General features: G+C 41.9%; 2 protein-coding genes across 3 annotated transcripts in view; both read left to right on the top strand.

Annotated features, from left to right (window-relative positions):
• LOC120058147 (syntaxin-binding protein 5-like) overlaps positions 1 to 846 on the top strand; it is a 129,686-nt gene extending 128,840 nt beyond the window's left edge. The window contains exons 50-51 of the mRNA XM_039006614.1: positions 463 to 683; positions 805 to 846. Of these exons, the coding sequence (XP_038862542.1) occupies positions 463 to 683; positions 805 to 846 (263 nt within the window). The remainder of the gene's footprint in view (positions 1 to 462; positions 684 to 804) is intronic.
• Positions 847 to 16,543: 15,697 nt separating this feature from the next.
• LOC120058007 (testis-expressed protein 30-like) lies at positions 16,544 to 20,921 on the top strand. 2 transcript variants are annotated; one of them, XM_039006492.1, is made up of 5 exons: positions 16,544 to 16,586; positions 16,700 to 16,945; positions 17,049 to 17,100; positions 20,290 to 20,504; positions 20,731 to 20,921. In XM_039006492.1, exons 1-5 carry the CDS (start codon positions 16,569 to 16,571, stop codon positions 20,809 to 20,811), a joined length of 612 nt encoding a protein of 203 aa, XP_038862420.1. In that variant the 5' UTR covers positions 16,544 to 16,568; the 3' UTR covers positions 20,812 to 20,921. The 2 variants fall into 2 exon arrangements, with proteins under 2 accessions (XP_038862420.1, XP_038862421.1); XM_039006493.1 differs by having other exon boundaries at positions 20,707 to 20,846.
• The last annotated feature ends 297 nt before the right edge of the window (positions 20,922 to 21,218 follow it).

Below are 21,218 nucleotides of genomic sequence, written 5' to 3'. Positions count from 1 at the left end.
ACAATAGCAAGGCTATGCTCACTGAGTCTGTACATAGTCAAAGCTTTCCTTAAGTTTGGGTCAGTCACAGTGGTCAGGTATTCTGCCACTGTGTACTCTCTGTTTAGGGCAAAATAGCATTCTAGTTTGCTCTGTTTTTTTGTTAATTCTTTCCAATGTGTCAAGTAATTATCTTTTTTTTTCTCATGATTTAGTTGGGTCTAATTGTGTTTTTGTCATGGTTCTCTGTTGGGTCTGTTTGTGTTTGTGAACAGAGCCCCAGGACCAACTTGCTTAGGGGACTCTTCTCCAGGTTCATCTCTCTGTAGGTGATGGCTTTGTTATGAAAGGTTTAGGAATCGCTTCCTTTTAGGGAGTTGTAGAATTTAACAGCTCTTTTATGGATTTGGATAATTAGCGGGTATCTCTTTCTCTTTCGCTTTCTCTTTCTCTTCTCTTCTATCCCCCTCCTCTCCTCTGTAGTTGGGGAGGCAGCAGCAGGTAAGGCCTCTCGGAGCCTGGCCCAGCACATCCCTGGTCCAATGCGATTGGAGAACGTGAGGGCTGCAGCCGGCGGGGTGGTGGGGGACCTGGCCCGAGCCCGCATCGCCTTGGAGCAGAGAGGAGAGAGACTGGGAGAGCTGGAGGAACGCACCACCCTCATGTTGAAAAGCGCAGAGACGTTCTCCACACACGCCCACCAGGTACGGCTCAGCCAGCCAGCTAGTGAATGTGTGATGGAGAAACATGGGGAAATTAAGAGGGGTATGTTGTAAAGTTATCCTTCCCCTGTGTCTCTGTCTTTGTTCTATCTGTCCTCTACAGGTAATGCTGAAACACAAGGACAAGAAATGGTATCAACTTTAAAGTAGGACAGCGGGTCACGACTGCCGATGCTTTGCTGGGACATGGACCATCACTCTACAGTTGAGAGAGAGAGAAAGAGATAGAGAGAGCGAGAGCGAGAGCGAGAGCGAGAAATTACTTTGTGTTTATGGGCCTCTCTGCAGGACGTCTGTACATCATTGTCACACGACTTGGACAGAGGGCGGTCACTGAGATGGACACAGACCAGGAAGTAAGTTGGTAAGACGGGGGAACCCAGGAAGTGGATGATGACAGTCCATCAGTGTGTGTGCGTGGGTTACCCAGATCTTGCTGTGTAGATACTCTAACGTTATGAAACCAACAAGGCTGCATTAAACAAAATGGATGACTACTGATAACATACAACTGCCATATCAAAAAGCAGCATGCTACTTTAAGAAATACTAAATATAATGTGTATTTAATAATATAAGCCAACAAAAGAAAGTGTGATTTTTTGGGGGGGAAATATTTTTTGAAATATGAAAAATATATATATATAAAATATATATAAAAATGAAAATGTATGCCTGTATTGCTATAAAGCCAAATGTTTTTTTGTTGCCTTCTTTATAACTCTCATTAAGTCTTTCAACACGTATCACTCCACACATTCTGAACAACTATACTTCACCAACACTCATTTCATTCCGTTGGGCGTTGCTACTTACAGTACTTTACCTGTTAGCTAAAACATTTCAGCCACATGATGGAAATGAATGAACACAGAGAATAGATGTGTAAAGTGTGAATGGTAATAAGTTGTGTTGGCTGAGGGGCCGTGGTGATAGTAGCCTGTTATTGAGTGTGTTTATATTTATAAAAAATGATTATTCACGTGCCATACAATCGATACTGGCCAAGCCCTTTACTTTAAACTAGCAAAGAGTTAGTCTATGTGGTAATGAGGATGTTTGCTGTAGATGAGATTGGGTGAGACTAACCTTTCGGTATGTTGATAGGTCGTCTTTCGTTGTCAACTGAGTTTCTGGTTCTTTTGACAGAATTCTGATATTCTTCTTTTTTTTCTGTTTTGTTTTGTTGGTGTTTTATATGGTTCTTCACTGGGAAATCTTCTGCCTGTCTTCGTCGTATCGTGTATGAGTTTGTTTAAAGTCAGTGTGTGACTCACACACCGCCCATGTAAAGACAAAAAAACTCTTACTCTTTCTTCTGCCCGAAAGCAATTCAACATGAATGAAGCCCACGAATGGAAGAGTGTATCACAAACATGTTATTGTGGATGGCTGGGAGCGTCTCCGGACTGGAACTATTTTTCTTTTAATAAGAGTAGACCTAGCTAGAAGACTTGAGGTATAGTCTGGTCCATTTAAACACTAACTCCAATCCAGAGCAGAGGTATCCTTCGTTTGGTGCGTTTGCCTGCTGGATCCAGTCTAGTAGTAGCCTACCGTCGTCAGCCTTGCAGTGTCGGTCGTCATTGGCACCGATAGTATACAGGCCTTCTATGTCACATATAAGGAATTCAGACTTATATGAATTTGAAGCAAATATATTTATATTCTTTGTTTAACTTGTATTTTTTATCTTGATGACCTTAAATGTAACCCATCTTACCCTTTAGTGGTAGCCTCTTCTCTCCTAAAGATTGTTCTATGATATTGTGTTACTGTTATTGTTATTGTTGTTGTTGTACAGGTCAATAAATGTACACGTAACACTGACAAATCAAAAGGTGACATGACAACACCATTGTCTTTTTTTTTCAGTTTCTAAGTGTTATGTTTGTATTTTCAAATAATACACACGTCGAAATGATTGTTATGACCACAATAATCTCTCACCCTCCCTCACCGATGCTCAAATGTCCACCAATGTCCACCAATGTCCACCTATGTCCAACTATGTCCACCCTGCCTTGAACCACAGAAGGATTGTAACCATGACCATACAGTCACCATTCTCCCAATATGTTACACAACAACAACAATATAGCTCACACACACACACACACACACACACACACACACACACACACACACACACACACACACACACACACACACACACACACACATACACAGTGTGAACACACACACACACAAACAGGTTAAAACGTGCACTATCGCTATTAATTTGACTCTGCTTCTTCTCAGGCTAGTGAGATATTCCTGAAGGAAAGACAACCTACTGTGCTGAGAGCCAGTCAGTCCCAGAGCTCATATCACACAGCGTTGGATTCTAAAGCCTGCTACTACAGTATTTGGTGGCTTTACAGGCTAATGTGAAGGACATTGTCCATAACTGAGTGTGGTGGTCATAGAAATATAGTCTATAGATTATATCTCAGTATTTACTTTAATGTCCATTAGATTTGTGTTTGAGCTAGTAACAGTGCAGTTAACTTCAATGGCTGAGAAAAATAAAAAATAAACAGATTCTACTGACTGACAAACAGGGTGTTTTTTAGTATGTTTTGGGATTTATTATCAACTGTACAACAACTCTAGCTTAGGTTTTTGTTTTTCTGTCGACGTTGTTACCTACCTGTTTAATGAATCATGGTACTGACCCAGATGTATTATGGTTCTGTTCAATGTCACTGGAACCGCTGGTCCAACGAAACTGTTGTTTCCAGACCAAGACAACCATTTGGTTCTTTTCTCAACAATGGCAGCAAAAGTTTGTCTTGTTTAAATGGATTCTACCACCTGTTGATCTTGTTGATATTACAGTAGGGTATTAGAGATGACTGAAAGAAAAAAAAAACGGAAAATGTTTTTTGTTGATGCAAATGAAACATGGAAATAAACATTGATTGATGTACACATCAGATAACACTGTACTGCTTTGTTACCCGGTCTAACTTTGTGTGAAATACTGCTACATACTAATTACATCGGCTGTTGTATGGAGCCGTAACTATCGTAGCGAACGGCAGGGTAGGGAAGCAGAGTTGGCATCACAGGTCCCAGAGTGCTGTGGCTAGACCTGGTAAGCTAACCAGGTAAAACTTCTGACCTTATACGATATGACATGATTCATCTGTTGTAAAAAGGTTTAATATGGTCTATGATGGGACCAGAGTTATTCTAATCAGGTCACATAGTTTTAAAAAACTCTTGGAAAAACTCCTGGCCTTGGGGAGGATGAAAACTCAAAACTGCAGTGACCTTGTACTGTTCATATGAATTATATTTTAAAGAAGGACTAGGGGTGTTTCCTATACAGATACAGAGAAAACACACAATAGGCCTCATTTGTTTACAGGCATGATAGCTGTACGTTTTAGTTTATGGTTGACACAGCTTGTTCGCCATTTAGCCAATTGCCGTTTCTCAATGAGTTCAAAAACATCCAACTGGTATTTACGACTTCACAACTGGTAATGATCACCGTCCCACGTGGTTATGAACGTAGCATAAATGTGTCTTGTCCAATTAGCTTCCCGCTCTACTTTCATTCTTCAACACAGATGTAGTGGGAGTAACCAATACAATTGCCAACCTTGCCTGTCTGCCTGTAAAGAACTTCTTCCGATTCAGACCATGATTTTGTATGTGTGCCAGCATGTTTTATCAGAAACTTTACAAGATAAAAATGTGACAGCGACAACAGCAAACAGATATAAATAATCTGTGTTGTGTATATGTGAGTATTCCGTGCATTCAGAAAGTATTCAAACCCATTTTCCACATTTTAATAAGTTACAGCCTTATTCTAAAATGGACTGAATACATTTTAATAAGTTACAGCCTTATTCTAAAATGGACTGAATACATTTTAATAAGTTACAGCCTTATTCTAAAATGGACTGAATACATTTTTCTTCATAAATCTACACACCAAACTTCATAATGACAAAGCGAAAAGAGTTTTTTAGAAATTTGTACTAATTTCTTAAAAATTATTAAGACCATTTGCTATGAGACTGGAAATTGAGCTCAGGTGCATCCTGTTTCCATTGATCATCCTTGAGATGTTTCTACAACTTGATTGGAGTCCAAAATGTGGTAAATTCAATTGATTGGACATTATTTGGAAAGGCACACCTGCCTTGCAAAAGTATTCATCCCCCTTAAGATAAGGGTGCAACCAATTACCTTCAGAAGTCACATAATTAGTTAAATAATGTCTACCTAGGTGCAATCTAAGTGTCACATGATCTGTCACATGATCTCAGTATATATACACCTGTTCTGAAAGGCCCCAGAGTCTGCAACACCACTAAGCAAGGGACACTACCAAGCAAGCGGTACCATGAAGACCAAGGAGCTCTCCAAACAGGTCAGGGACAAAGTTGTGGGTTGGGTTATAAAAAAATATCAGAAACTTTGAACATCCCACGGAGCACCATTAAATCCATTATTAAAAAATGGAAAGAATATGGCACCACAACAAACCTGCCAAGAGAGGGCCGCCCACCAATACTCATGAACCAGGCAAGGAGGGTATTAATCAGAGAGGCAACAAAGAGACCACAGATAACCCTGAATGAGCTGCAAAACTCCACAGCGGAAATTGTCCATAGGACCACTTTAAGCCATACACTCCACAGAGCTGGACTTTACGGAAGTGGCCAGAAAAAAGTCACTGCTTAACCTGTTTGGGCTGCAGGGGCAGTATTGAGTAGCCTGGATAGCCCAAAGAAGTTAAAGAAAATATTTAGCAAATATGTTTGGTGTTCGTCAAAAGGTATGTGGGAGACTCCTCAAACATACGGAAGAAGGTACTCTGAGCTTGAGCATTTTGGCCATCAAGGAAAACGCTATGTCTGGCACAAACTCAACTCCTCTCATCACCCCGAGAATACCATCCCACAGTGAAGCATGGTGGTGGCAGCATCATGTTGTGAGGATGTTTTTCATCTGCAGTGACTGGGAAACTGGTCAGAATTGAAGGAATGATGGATGGCGCTAAATACAGGGAAATTCTTGAGGGAAACCTGTTTCAGTCTTCAAGAGATTTGAGCTTGGGACGGAGGTTCACCTTCCAGCAGGACAATGACCCTAGGCATACTGCTAAAGCAACACTCGAGTGGTATAACTTCTTCTGGCTGCAAGCCCGAAGCCGGGCACAATATGACAACAGCCACTTCAAGTGCAGGGCGCGAAATTCAAAATATATTTTTTAGAAATATTTAACTTTCACACATTAACAAGTCCAATACAGCATTTGAAAGATAAACATCTTGTGAATCCAGCCAACATGTCCGATTTTTAAAATGTTTTACAGCGAAAACACCATGTATATTTATGTTAGCTCACCACCAAATACAAAAAAGGACAGACATTTTTCACAGCACAGGTAGCATGCACAAAACCAACCTAACTAACCAAGAACCAACCAAACTAACCAAGAAACAACTTCATCAGATGACAGTCTTATAACATGTTATACAATAAATCTATGTTTTGTTCAAAAAATGTGCATATTTGAGGTATAAATCAGTTTTACATTGCAGCTACCATCACAGCTGCCATCACAAATTGCACCGAAGCAGCCAGAGTAATTACAGACACCAACGTGAAATACCTAAATACTCACCATAAAACATTTCTGAAAAATACATGGTGTACAGCAAATGAAAGACAAGCATCTTGTGAATCCAGCCAATATTTCCGATTTCTTAAGTGTTTTACAGCGAAAACACAATATAGCATTATATTAGCTTACCACAATAGCCAGAAACACAAGCCATTTACCAGCAGCAAAAGTTAGCGATCGTAACAAACCAGCAAAAGATATATAATTTTTGACTAACCTTGATAAGCTTCATCAGATGACAGTCCTATAACATCAGGTTATACATACACTTATGTTTTGTTCGAAAATGTGCATATTTAGAGCTGAAATCAGTGGTTATACATTGTGCTAACGTAGCATCTTTTTCCCACAACGTCCGGATTTTTTTCTGGCACTCACATATTCTGACCAAATAACTATTCATAAACATAACTGAAAAATACATGTTGTATAGGAAATGATAGATACACTAGTTCTTAATGCAATCGTCGTGTTAGAATTCTAAAAATAACTTCATTACGATATGCAGTTTACGTTATGGCGAGAGCGTGCCCAAAACCTGGCCGCAAACTACTAGTACAACATGTTCGACAGATATATGAAATAACATCATAAAATGGGTCCTACTTTTGATGATCTTTCATCAGAATGTTGTACAAGGGGTCCTTTGTCGGGAACAATCGTTGTTTGGATTTAGAATGTCCTTTTCTCCAGTCAATTAGCACGGAAAGCTAGCAAAGTGGCGCTAAGCTCTCCTTCGTGAACAAACGCAGACAACGCAACACGCCTAACGTCCCGAAAAAATTTCAATAATCTAATAAAACTATATTGAAAAAACATACTTTACGATGATATTGTCACATGTATCAAATAAAATCAAAGCCGGAGATATTAGTCGTCTATAACGACAGCTGTACAGAAGGCAAAACCAGGTCCCTTCACGCGCTCTCCAGAAAACAGGAAACTGGTGACACGTCATACAAAGAGCATTTATTCGACCCCCAGATCAAGTTATACACTCAATTTCTTCTCTCACTGCCTGTCGACATCTAGTGGAAGACGTATGAAGTGCATGTATACTGATATATATCAAGGAGATTTATAGGCAGGCCCTAGAACAGAGCATCGATTTCAGATTTTCCACTTCCTGTCAGGAAGTTTGCTGCAAAATGAGTTCTGTTTTACTCACAGATATAATTCAAACGGTTTTAGAAAGTAGAGAGTGTTTTCTATCCAATAGTAATAATAATATGCATATTGTACGAGCAAGAATTGAGTACGAGGCCGTTTGAAATGGGCACCTTTTATCCGGCTACTCAATACTGCCCCTGCAGCCCAAACAGGTTAAGGGGAAACATTTAAATGTCTTGGAATGGCCTAGTCAAAGCCCAGACCTCAATCCAATTGAGAATCTGTGGTATGACTTAAAGATTGCTGTACACCAGCGGAACCCATCCAACTTCAAGGAGCTGGAGCAGTTTTGCCTTGAAGAACGGGCAACAATTCCAGTGGCTAGATGTGCCAAGCTTGTAGAGACATATCCCAAGAGACTTGCAGCTGTAATTGTTGAAAAAGGTGGCTCTACAAAGTATTGACTTTGGGGGGGGGGGGTCTGAATAGCTATGCACACTCAAGTTTTTGTTTTTTTGTCTTATTTCCTGTTTGTTCCACAATAAAGCAAATATTTTGCATCTTGAAAATGGTAGGCATGTTGTGTAAATCAAATGATATAAATCCCCCCAAAAATCAATTTTAACTCCAGGTTGTAAGGCAACAAAATAAGAAAAATGCCAAGGGGGGTGAATACTTTCGCAAGCAATCCACTGTATAAGGCTCCACAGTTGACAGTGCATGTCAGAGCAGAAACCAAGTCATGAGGTCAAAGGAATTGCCCGTAGAGCTCCGAGACAGGATTGTGTCAAAGCACAGATCTGGGGAAGGGTACCAAAACATTTCTGCAGCATTGAAAGTTCCCAAGAACACAGTGGCCTCCATCATTCTTAATTATGGCGGCATCCCGCTACCGGGATCGATATGACAGCAGCCAGAGAAAGTGCAGGGCGCCAAATTCAAACAGAAGAAATCTCATAATTAGAATTCCTCAAACACACGTGTCTTATATCATTTTAAAGGTATTCTTGTTGTTAATCCCACCAAAGTGTCCGATTTCAAATATGCTTTTCAGTGAAAGCACTACAAACGATTATGTTAGGTCACCATCAAACCACAATAAGCACAGCCATTTTTCCAGTGAAAGATAGCAGTCAGAAAAAGCAGAAATAGAGATAAAATGAATCACTAACCTTTGATTATCTTCATCAGATGACACTCATAGGACTTCATGTTACACAATACATGCATGTTTTGTTTGATAAAGTTCATATTTATAACAAAAAATCAGAGTTTACATTGGCGCGTTACATTCACTAGTTCCAAAAACATCAAGTGATTTTGCATAGCCACATCGTTTCAACAGAAATACTCATCATAAATGTAGATGATAATACAAGTTATACACATGGAATTATAGATATACCTCTCCTTAATGCAACCGCTGTGTCACGTTTCAAAAAAACTTTATGGAAAAATAAACCATGCAATAATCTGAGACGGAGCTCAGAACAATAGCCAAATTAGCCGCCATGTTGGGGTCAACAGAAACCAGAAAATACATGATAAATTTTTCTTTACCTTTGATGAACTTCATCAGAATGCAGTCCTAGGAATCCCAGGTCCACAATAAATGCTTGATTTGTTCGATAATGTCCGTTATTTATGTGCAATTAGCTACTTTGGTTAGCGCCTTTGGTAAACAATTCCAAAGTCACAAAGCGCCTCCACGATAACGTGACGAAATGTCGAAAAGTTCCGTTACAGTCAGTAGAAACATGTCAAACGATGTACTGAATCAATCTTTAGAATGTTGTTAACATACATCTTGAATAACGTTCCAACCGGAGAATTAGATTGACTTCAGAAGAGCGGTGGAACGGACGTCCTCAGCATGTGAAGGCACATGGTGAATGGCAGTGATTACTCATTCCTGTCTCCTTCGGCCCCCCTTCACATTAGAGTCATCAGACAAAGTTCTGTTGACTGTTGACAAACTCATCCATATCTGGCTGTAATTTCATTGAGAGCTTGGTTGAAAATCTGCCACCTCAGAAACAATTCAAACAGGAAGTGGAACTTCTCAGGTTTTTGACTGCCATATGAGTTCTGTTATACTCACATACATAATTCAAACAGTTTTAGAAACTTCAGAGTGTTTTCTATCCGATATGAATAATACTATGCATATATTAGCAACCGGGACTGAGGAGCAGGCCGTTTAATATGGGCACCTCTGTGCACCTTTCATCGAAGCTACTCAATACTGCGCCTGCAGCCATAAGAAGTTAATGGAAGAAGTTTGGAACCACCAAGACTCTTCCTAGACCTGGCCGCCTGGCCAAACTGAACAATCAACAATAAGAGCCTAGGTCAGAGAGTTGACCAAGAACCCGATGGTCACTCTGATAGAGCTCCCATCTATGCAGATGGGAGAACCTTCCAGAAGAACTGCCATCTCTGCAGCGTTCCACCATTCAGGCCTTGGTAGAGTGGCAAGACAGAAGCCTCAGTAAAAAAAAATGGCACAACACAACCGCATGGAGTTTGCCAAAAGGCACCTAAAGACTCTCAGACCAGATTCAGACTCATCAGACCAGACTCTCAGATTCTCTGGTCTGATGAAACCAAGATTGAACTCTTTGGCCTGAATGCCAAGCGTCACGTCTGGAGGAAACCTGGCACCATCCCTACAGTGAAGCATGATGGTGGCAACATCATGCTGTGGGCATGTTTTTCAGTGGCAGGGACAGGGAGACTAGTCAGGATCGAGGCAAAGTACAGAGACATCTTTGATGAAAACTTGCTCCAGAGCGCTCAGGACCTCAGACTCGGGCGAAGGCTCACTATCCAACAGGACAACGCCACTAAGCACACAGCCAAGACAACGCTGGAGCGGCTTCAGGGCAAGTCTCTGAATGTTCAGGCCAGAGCCTTGACTTGAACCAGATCAAACATCTCTGGAGACCTGAAAATAGCTGTGCAGCAACACTCCCTTCCCAACCTAACAGAGCTTGAGAGGATCTGAAGAGAAGAATGGGAGAAACTCCTCAAATACAGGTGTGCCAAGCTTGTAGCTGCATAACCAAGGCTCTAATCGAGGCTCTAATCGCTGCCAAAGGTGCTTCAACAAAGTACTGAGTAAAAGATCTGAATACTTATGTTAATGTGATATTTCCATTTTTTATGTTGAATAAACTAGCAATAATTTCTGAAAACCTGTTTTTGCTTTGTCATTATAGGGTATTGTGTGTAGATTGATGAGGGGGGAACAAATTAATTAATTTTAGAATAAGGCTTTAACCTCTCTAGGACATGTGGGATGGTAGCGTCCCACCTGGCCAACATCCAGTGAAAATGCAGAGCGCCAAATTCAAATAAATTACTATAAAAATTCAACTTTCATGAAATCACACATTCAATATACCAAATTAAAGCTACACTTGTTGTGAATCCAGCCAATGTGTCAGATTTCAAAAATGCTTTACGGCGAAGCAAACAATGATATTATCTGAGGATAGCACCCCAGCTAACAATCACAGACCATCATATTTCAACCCTCCAGGCGTGACACAAAACACAGAAATAAAGATATAATTCTTCTGTTGGCACTCCAATATGTCCCATAAACATTTGATTTATTTGGGACATTTGGCGCGTTTGATCCAGAAAAACACCGGTTCCAACTTGCACAACGTGACTACAAAATATCTCAAAAGTTACCTGTAAGCTTTGTCCAAACATTTCAATCTACTATCTAATACAACTTTAGGTATTTTTTAACGTAAATAATCGATAAAATTGAAGACGGGATGATCTGTGTTCAATACCGGAGGAAAACAATGTTCAGCATGCTTTCTGGTCACTCGCCTCTAACAAACAGTACACTTCACTGGAGCCTCATTCTGAACATGGCTACTTCTTCATTTCTCACAGGTAAAACCTCAACCAATTTCTAAAGACTGTTGACATCCAGTTGAAGCGATAGGAACTGCAGGAAGGTCCCTTAGAAATCTTGATTCCCAATGAAATCATTGAAAAGAGAGTGACTTCAAAAAAAAAAAATTTGTCCTTGGGGTTTTGTCTGCCAAATAAGTTATGTTATAGGCACAGACATGATTCAAACCGTTTTAGAAAGGTCAGAGTGTTTTCTATCCAATACTAGTAATAATATGCATATATTAGCATCTGGGACTGAGTAGGAGGCAGTTTACTCTGGGTACACTTTTCATCCAAACGTGAAAATGCTGCCCCCTATCCTAGAGAAGTTAACCTAACAAATTGTGGGAAAAGTCAAAGGGTCTGAAAACTTTCCAAAGGCTCCGTAAACTAATCAAAACATTGTATCCTTTTATTTCCCAGAAGGAGTGTTTTTGCGCTGAATGTAGGCTGGCAGCCAGATGTTGAGATATCTGGCATTCACTAGCATACCGGACACCTGCAACAATAATTTATAATCTATGCATCAAACTGAAGGACTCATGACATGTTGGTACAGCTTGAAGCATACTGTGATATTTTTCTATGTCATTAAAAATATTATAATTTAGAACCTACAGGCTACGTGTTTCATTGTCACGCCTACTCCTGCTGCCGTGCTCCAGCGCTCGACGTCACCGGTCTATTAACCACCCGTCCTGGCAACCCATCTTTACGCACAACTGACAAACCATCCTTATGCACAACTGGCAACCCATCTTTATGCATACCTGGCAACCGTCTTTACGCACACCTGGCAACCATCTTTACGCACTCCTGCGTCTCATCATGAGACACCTGGACTTCATTACTCCCTTGATTACCTACCCTTTATATAGCACTCTTCTGTTATCAGGCTCCACGTAGTATTGTTTGTTTCCTTATCAGACGCTTCTCTTTGTGTCGTTCCATGTTTGTTGTTATTAAACTCACTAACTGCACCTGCTTCCTGACTCCCTGCTTCTATGTTACTTTCATCATACTTTCAATATAGGTACTGTTGATCTGTTTTCTGTACAGTAGGAACATACTGTGGCCGTTTATGAGGAACTCTCAGATTTATCTCAGTGAACATAAATGTGCTGAATTCTCAGAATCATTTTGGTTGTCCCGTGACACCCTGTCCGGACTATCAGCTCACTATCTGTGAGACATTCCTATAATTACAGTATTTGCTAACAGACTGGTAGATGAAGTTATCCACATTCCCTTGGAAACCAAACACCTATCGACGACACCTATCTTACTCAGAGAGAAGCAATCATTCCGGAGGTGATCTTGCGGAAACACACTGTTCTCTCATTCAAGACTAACTGACTGAGTTCACAATCCATCCCGGCTGGGATCCGAGGACGAATTCACTGAACAGCTCTAACAGACTTTCCTGGACTGAGGACTGAGGACTGAGGACTGAGGACTGAGGACTGAGGACTGAGGACTGAGGACTGAGGACAGAGAGAGAGAGAGAGAGAGAGAGAGAGAGAGAGAGAGAGAGAGAGAGAGAGAGAGAGAGAGAGAGAGAGAGAGAGAGAGAGAGAGAGAGAGAGAGAGAGAGAGAGAGAGAGAGAGAGAGAGAGAGAGAGATTTACTTACTTATTTTTACTGTGATAAATATTCCTCACCAAGAGATTCATTATTCACAGAAATGACTACATTTATTCCAAATTTTAACTTATTAAACCCAGAGGAAAAACTAAAAATACTCATGGGCGAAGGAGCAATGGCTTCTCTTGCAGCCAAATATGTATTTACCTGCCATAGCCTGAGGGACACTGAATAATAACATCTGCATAGTAAGCAGTAACTTACTTATTATGACTGTTATTGTTATTACTGTTATTGTTATTAGTATTATTATTGTTGTTTATCATTCCAAATAGTAATGGTATGGGTGGTAATGGTAATGATAGCAGTTTAATGATGGTGGTGGTGGTAGTGGTGCATTACACCATACATTACATTCGACTATTGACTGTTACCATTTTATTGTTACTATTTTTATATTTAATTTTGTATTATTATTTACTGCCATTCTATATTATTGTTTGTCATTGTTTTAATTGTATTACAATGTATATTGTATACATTGTTGCTTTGGCAATATTGACACAATGTTTTTCATGCCAATAAAGCAGCTTGAATTTGAATTTGAATTTGAATTTGAGAGAGAGAGAGAGAGAGAGAGAGAGGACAATGGGAACACACACCGCTACCTGACCACGCACAGAGAGAGTAGAAATGTGTGTTTTCCTATGTGTGGGAAACTAGTCACTGCTTAACAGAATAACAATGTTGTCCTGTGTGGCTCCATTTGTAGTAGAGAAATGCCAGGGATTGTGGGTTCGATTCTTGCTGGGACAACTCATAAAAAATATATGCATGCTAAAAAAAAGTAATCCTGTTCTTTTGAATTGGTCAAAATGGTCAAAATGTTTAAACTTATTTGTCCATATATAGACAGACACACAATATGTGTTTGAATATAATCGCCTACATATGCACTAAGCTTGTCTGATGCTTTAAGGACACTGTTCGATTAAATTAATTAAAGACACACATATGACTCAAGAGCCCGATGGTGAGTGTTAAAAAAAAAAATGACAGCGAGTTCCTGTGTGACTGTCACATATATTCTCGCTCTACTCCCTACTGCAGCTGGTTGGCTGGTTGTCTAGAGCCTGGTTGTCTGGCTGGTTGTCAGGCTGGCTGGTTGGTTGTCTGGGTGGCAGGTTGTCTGGGTGGCTGGTTATCCTCCTGCAGCGAAAAGGCACCATAGCAAGTGTTTATTGCGCTGTCCGTGCTGAAGCTTTTCAACCATTTAGTTTTTTTTATTTACTTGACTAAAAAGTACTGTTACTGAAATTCCTAATTTGTCTTTTCGAAAAACATTCCCTCAACACTGTAAATCACTTTGAATAAAAGCGTCTGCTAAATGGAATATAGCATATATATACAGAGACACTGGGCTTAGAACGTACAGCACCTAAATATCATAACACATCCGTAAATCTACATAACATCCCTGTACACTTCAAAAATATATATCTGCATCAAAATTCACCCTCAATATACCCTGATATATAACACAGTCTTTATAAATAAATTTCACCTATGTTATTTACAGAAATGTCATAGGCTGGAATTTGTATGAGCAGACGCTGCCACCTAGTGGCCAAAGGGACAGATAACAACAAACACTGGCTGGGTTCTATAAAATATCACTGGTTCGAATTATACACAATATAAGCTATTATTTACATGTTTAAATGGTCACTAATCAGTAAATAAACATGTTTTGACAAAAAACAAAGATTTTTGTTGATTTTACGATAACAAGATGATACTATTTTCCACGTTAGACTTCCGTGTTATAGCCCTATAGATTTGCTGTACGCATGGCTATAATTACCTTTTGAGAGGGTTATTGCTCAGGGAGCTAAAACAAATTCATAATGTGTATTTAAATCATTATATACACTAGCCTGTAGACTTTGAGTTTACAAACATGATAGTCAAATCATGTCTCCCAAATCATACATTTTTTGATTATTGTGGTAGCATCGACTCCTAGACGGCATCAACACTAGCCGGGCATCTTATGAAAGGTTTACAGTGAAGTTGAAGTTCGATGACATTAGAAGATAAGACAATAAACAAACCAAATGGCGATTACCCATTCTCACCATTTCTTCACGGTCATGCGCAATCAGAAGGAAGTGGTGGATGCATTTATGGTTTCAGGGTGGGTGAAAACAGAGTTGGGTGCTGTGGAATCGGTAACACAAAGTGGTCTTGTGATATTTGTTTGTGTTTCTGCTGGTCAGAGGGAGAAGGCGTTAAACAAATGGGGGCAATAAATGTGAATGGTTTCTCTCAAGAAAAGACTGCCATTGAAAGGAGTGATTACTGGGGTAACAGTAAATGTAAAAGTTGATCAACTGAAGGGGAATATTCCTGGTGTTTGTGATGCTCGCCATTTGGTGCGACGCAGACAGGGTGGCGAGAGAATGATGAAACAGAAGAGTCATTGTCTGTTCTTTTGAGTTTTGATGTTGAGTCTTTGCCCGACAAAGTGACTTTAGGAAATATAAGTTCTCCTGTATGAGCTTTAGTGCTGAATACATTACGTTACAGGTGTCAAGCTTATGGGCATGTGGGTAGCAGTGTGTAGGAGGGAGATTCCTGGGTGTGAGAAGTGTGCAGAAGGGCATGAGACAAAGGAATGTGTAGTATTGGGGAAAGTAGCGGTATGTGTTAATAATAGGGGTGCCCATGGGGCTGGGGATTTGAAGTGTCCGGTGCGAGAGAGGCAGTTTGAGGTTTCCAGAGTCTTAAGTAGTGCAGAAGGTTTCGTATGTTGAGGCAGAGAAGAAAGTAGAGGAGGATCTGTCAAAGGGGGAAGGATCCTGAGAGGATCCCAGTGAGTAGTAGATCTGTACCAGTACAGAGGGAGGGGACAACGAGTGAAACATGCTTCAGTAGAGGGGGTAGTGGTAATGGTAGGTAGGTCAAGGGGGGAGGAGCCTGAGAGGATCCCAGTGAGTAGTAGATCTGTACCAGTACAGAGGGAGGGAGGGGAGGGAGGGGACAACGAGTGAAACATGCTTCAGTAGAGGGGGTAGTGGTAATGGTAGGTAGGTCAAGGGGGGAGGAGCCTGAGAGGATCCCAGTGAGTAGTAGATCTGTACCAGTACAGAGGGAGGGGACAACGAGTGAAACATGCTTCAGTAAGATTGTCTTCTTAGCGTTGATATCAATGGTTATCAACTGTACCGCAGGGATGGAATGTAAGTCACAGACAATAGATGTTCTGGTGGAAGCTGCATTGAGGTATTTGGGTGTGCGAGACTTGACGTCAGAAGACTTACAGGGTGTGTTGAGTGGTGGTGTCCCATCCTTTCAGGTTGTTGGCCTGAGGGAGGACTAAATAGGTTTAAAAAGTGGAGTAGGGTGGTGTTCTTTTGTATTATTATTATTTACTTATTGGGAGCGTAGTGTTAGATGGTAGGGTATTTAGTTATTGACTTTATTTTTTCAAGCAAAGCATAAGAGAGTTGTACTTCAGTCCAGTAGGTGGCGGTAATGCAACATTTATTGGATGCCCACCGCCGTTAAACCTCATCGAAGAAGATAAAACAACTGACGACATGGGAACGTTTCAAGAGGTAACATTTTTGTTTATGTTGACGATTGATACAAGTTATACAGTTTATGTAAGTATTTGATAGAATACATGGCCAAGCATGAATGACTCACTAACTCAATAATGACTTTACAGGACAGCTTGAACATAATTTTTGGGAAAAAACGAATCGTTGCTGTCAGAGTTGTGTTGAGCGTCCCTGCTAACGCAAGTGCTGTGCAGACTGCTGTCATCTTGACACACGGGGCTGGAGGGGACATGAACTTAAAGCATTTGGTTTCTCTTGCTCATGTACTTGCGTCGAATGGTCTGCTATGTCTTCGCTTCACGTGTAAAGGTTTAAACCTGGTTTACAGAGTGAAGGCTTACAATGCTGTTTTGGTAAGAATTATTTGTGAATCCAGATTTTTTGCACATCTTCATAGTTAAGAATAACACTAGAGTTTGTGTGCCATTTATGGAAATAGTCTGTTTTATTTTGCAGGAACACTTGAAATATCTTAAGAAATTCACAATAAGACACATATTCTTTGTTGGTAAGTAAGCAAACCAATTTTTGACCTAAATGAAACCTCAATTGGCCTTATGTATTTCCCAGTTATGAGCCATGTGATGAGGCTGTCACATAACAATAAACCAATTTAACCACATCATTCTGGAAGATATTTTTTCAATGTGTGTTTGCACATAGTTCTCTAGGTCTACTGTACCTCTGATCCCTGGTCTACTGTACCTCTGATCCCTGGTCTACTGAATCTCTGACCCCTGGCCTACTGTACCCCTGTTCTACTGTATCTCTGACCCCTGGCCTACTGTACCCCTGTTCTACTGAATCTCTGACCCCTGGCCTACTGTACCCCTGTTCTACTGTATCTCTGACCCAGTTCTACTGTACCTCTGATCCCTGGTCAACTGTACCCCTGGTCTACTGTATCTCTGACCCCTGGTCTAATGTATCTTATGTATTTCCCAGTTATGAGCCATGTGATGAGGCTGTCACATAACAATAAACCAATTTAACCACATCATTCTGGAAGATATTTTTTCAATGTGTGTTTGCACATAGTTCTCTAGGTCTACTGTACCTCTGATCCCTGGTCTACTGTACCTCTGATCCCTGGTCTACTGAATCTCTGACCCCTGGCCTACTGTACCCCTGTTCTACTGTATCTCTGACCCCTGGCCTACTGTACCCCTGTTCTACTGAATTTCTGACCCCTGGCCTACTGTACCCCTGTTCTACTGTATCTCTGACCCCTGTTCTACTGTACCTCTGATCCCTGGTCAACTGTACCCCTGGTCTACTGTATCTCTGACCCCTGGTCTACTGTATCTCTGGTCTACTGTACCTCTGACCCCTGGTCTAATGTATCTTATGTATTTCCCAGTTATGAGCCATGTGATGAGGCTGTCACATAACAATAAACCAATTTAACCACATCATTCTGGAAGATATTTTTTCAATGTGTGTTTGCACATAGTTCTCTAGGTCTACTGTACCTCTGACCCCTAGTATACTGTACCTCTGACCCCTGGTCTACTGAATCTCTGACCCCTGGTCTACTGTATCTCTGACCCCTGGTCTACTGTATCTCTGACCCCTGGTCAACTGAATCTTTGACCCCTGGTCTACTGTACCCCTGGTCTACTGTATCTCTGACCCCTGGTCTACTGTACCTCTGATCCCTGGTCTACTGTATCTCTGACCCCTGGCCTACTGTACCTCTGGTCTACTGTATATCTGACCCCTGGTCTAATGTATCTCTGACCCCTGGTCTAATGTATCTCTGACCCCTGGCCTACTGTACCCCTGGTCTACTGTACCTCTGACCCCTGGTCTACTGTACCTCTGAGCCCTGGTTTACTGTACATCTGACCCCTGGTCTACTGTACCTCTGACCCCTGGTATACTGTACCTCTGATCCCTGGTCTACTGTACCTCTGACCCCTGGTCTACTGTATCTCTGAGCCCTGGTCTACTGTACATCTGACCCCTGGTCTACTGTACCTCTGACCCCTGGTCTACTGTACCCCTGGTCTACTGTATCTTTGACCCCTGGTCTACTGTACTCCTGGTTTACTGTATCTCTGACCCCTGGTCTGCTGTACATCTGGTCTACTGTACCTCTGACCCCTGGTCTACTGTACCCCTGGTATACTGTACCTCTGTACCCCTGGTCTACTGTATCTCTGACCCTTGGTCTACTGTATCTCTGACCCCTGGTCTACTGTAGATCTGGTCTACTGTACCTCTGACCCCTTTTCTAGTGAATCTCTGACCCCTGGTCTGCTGTACCTCTGACCCCTGGTCTGCTGTACCTCTGACCCCTGGTATACTGTATCTCTGACCCCTGGTCTACTGTACATCTGACCCCTGGTCTACTGTACCTCTGACCCCTGGTCTACTGTACCCCTGGTCTACTGTATCTCTGACCCCTGGTCTACTGTACTCCTGGTTTACTGTACCTCTGACCCCTGGTCTGCTGTACCTCTGACCCCTGGTCTACTGTACCCCTGGTATACTGTACCTCTGACCCCTGGTCTGCTGTACCTCTGACCCCTGGTCTGCTGTACCTCTGACCCCTGGTATACTGTATCTCTGACCCCTGGTCTACTGTACATCTGACCCCTGGTATACTGTACCTCTGACCCCTGGTCTGCTGTATCTCTGACCCCTGGTCTGCTGTATCTCTGACCCCTGGTGTACTGTATCTCTGACCCCTGGTCTACTGTACCTCTGACCCCTGGTCTACTGTACCTCTGACCCCTGGTCTACTGTACCCCTGTTCTACTGTATCTCTGAGCCCTGGTCTACTGTACCTCTGACCCCTGGTCTACTGTACCTCTGACCCCTGGTCTACTGTACATCTGACCCCTGGTATACTGTACCTCTGATCCCTGGTCTACTGTACCTCTGACCCCTGGTCAACTGTATCTCTGACCCCTGGTCTACTGTACATCTGGTCTACTGTATCTCTGACCCCTGGCCTACTGTACCCCTGGTCTACTGTATCTCTGACCCCTGGTCTACTGTATCTCTGACCCCTGGTCTACTGTACATCTGACCCCTGGCCTACTGTACATCTGGTCTACTGTATCTCTGACCCCTGGCCTACTGTACCCCTGGTCTACTGTATCTCTGACCCCTGGTCTACTGTATCTCTGACCCCTGGTCTACTGTATCTCTGACCCCTGGTCTACTGTACCCCTGGTCTACTGTACCTCTGGTCAACTGTACCGCTGACCCCTGGTCTACTGTATCTCTGACCCCTGGTCTACTGTACCTCTGGTCAACTGTACCTCTGGTCAACTGTACCGCTGACCCCTGGTCTACTGTATCTCTGACCCCTGGTCTACTGTACCCCTGGTCTACTGTATCTCTGACCCCTGGTCTACTGTATATCTGACCCCTGGTCAACTGTACCTCTGGTCAACTGTACCGCTGACCCCTGGTCTACTTATCATCTGACCCCTGGTCTACTGTTCATCTGACCCCTGGTCTACTTTTTCTCTGGTCCAGTGGCCCTGTTTTTCACCAGGCAGGGATATATGTACCGGTATACTTATCTGAGTATTAGGGGTTACTGATGTCATTAGTAATGAGTTATTCTTTAGCAGTCAATTTCAAGACAGACCAAATATTATAGGTTAGTGTATGAAGATACTGCTGAATACACATCATGTTGACATGGTGGAGGCTACTCACTGTGTCCCCTCCACTTTAGGCCGTTCTATGGGGGCTCGAGCTGCCTCTGCTCTGGCCAGGCAGCTCAGTGTTAGACCAGAGGATGCAGTAGCTGGCCTAGTCTGTCTGTCCTCCCCCCTACACCCTCCAGGACAGACCCACACCCATCGCCAGCGGAGTGAGGACCTCAGGGGGCTGCCTAAGGAGGTGCCTGTGTTGTTTCTGTCTGGCACTGCAGACAACATGTGTGAGAAGGTGAGAATGGCGTTGGGCGTATTTTGGACCTTAAATGACAGCAGATCGGAATGATCAGACAGACACCGTTAACCATGTTTACGACATGCACAGCTCTTTTTTTTTTATTCTGTGTGATATTTTATTGATTTATTTTTTATAACTGATTTTTATAACTGATAGGCTGGAAGAAACATATGATCCCAATGTTGTGTTTCTGCAGTAATGATTTCCTCCATGTGTCCAGATCCTTCTGGAGGATGTTGTAAAAGAGATGAAGTGTCCAACGACTGTTCGCTGGATTGAAGGAGGCAACCATGGACAATGAAGGGAAGGGCTGAGGAGTCTGTCCTGGATGAAGTCAACTCACATGTCTTATCATGGATTCTGGATCAAATTTGCATGAAGCTGACTCTAGATCCTAAAGTTGTTGTTCCGTAGTGTGTTATCATGCATCCAGTGTATATTATGAATGTGTTGTGTTTATAATGTAGAATAAATATATACTTTTATATATATTTTTTTATTTTGGGCTAAAGGTATTGACATAGATTTGCCTTGAATAATACAGCGTGCGGGGTGCTTCTCTGAAACGGACCGGTGCCTTCTAGTGGCGTGTATTCAGGGAAGACAAACTTCCTCAAATATCAGTGTATCAAATCAAATCAAGTTGTATTTGTCACATTGCGCCGAACACAACTGTGAAAGTGTCAAATCCCATTGAAGAGCATACGT

Source organism: Salvelinus namaycush, chromosome 13 (assembly GCF_016432855.1).
Source record: "Salvelinus namaycush isolate Seneca chromosome 13, SaNama_1.0, whole genome shotgun sequence".
In the NCBI taxonomy this organism is placed as follows: Eukaryota; Metazoa; Chordata; class Actinopteri; order Salmoniformes; family Salmonidae; genus Salvelinus; species Salvelinus namaycush.
This window is presented reverse-complemented; position numbering and strand designations above follow the sequence as displayed.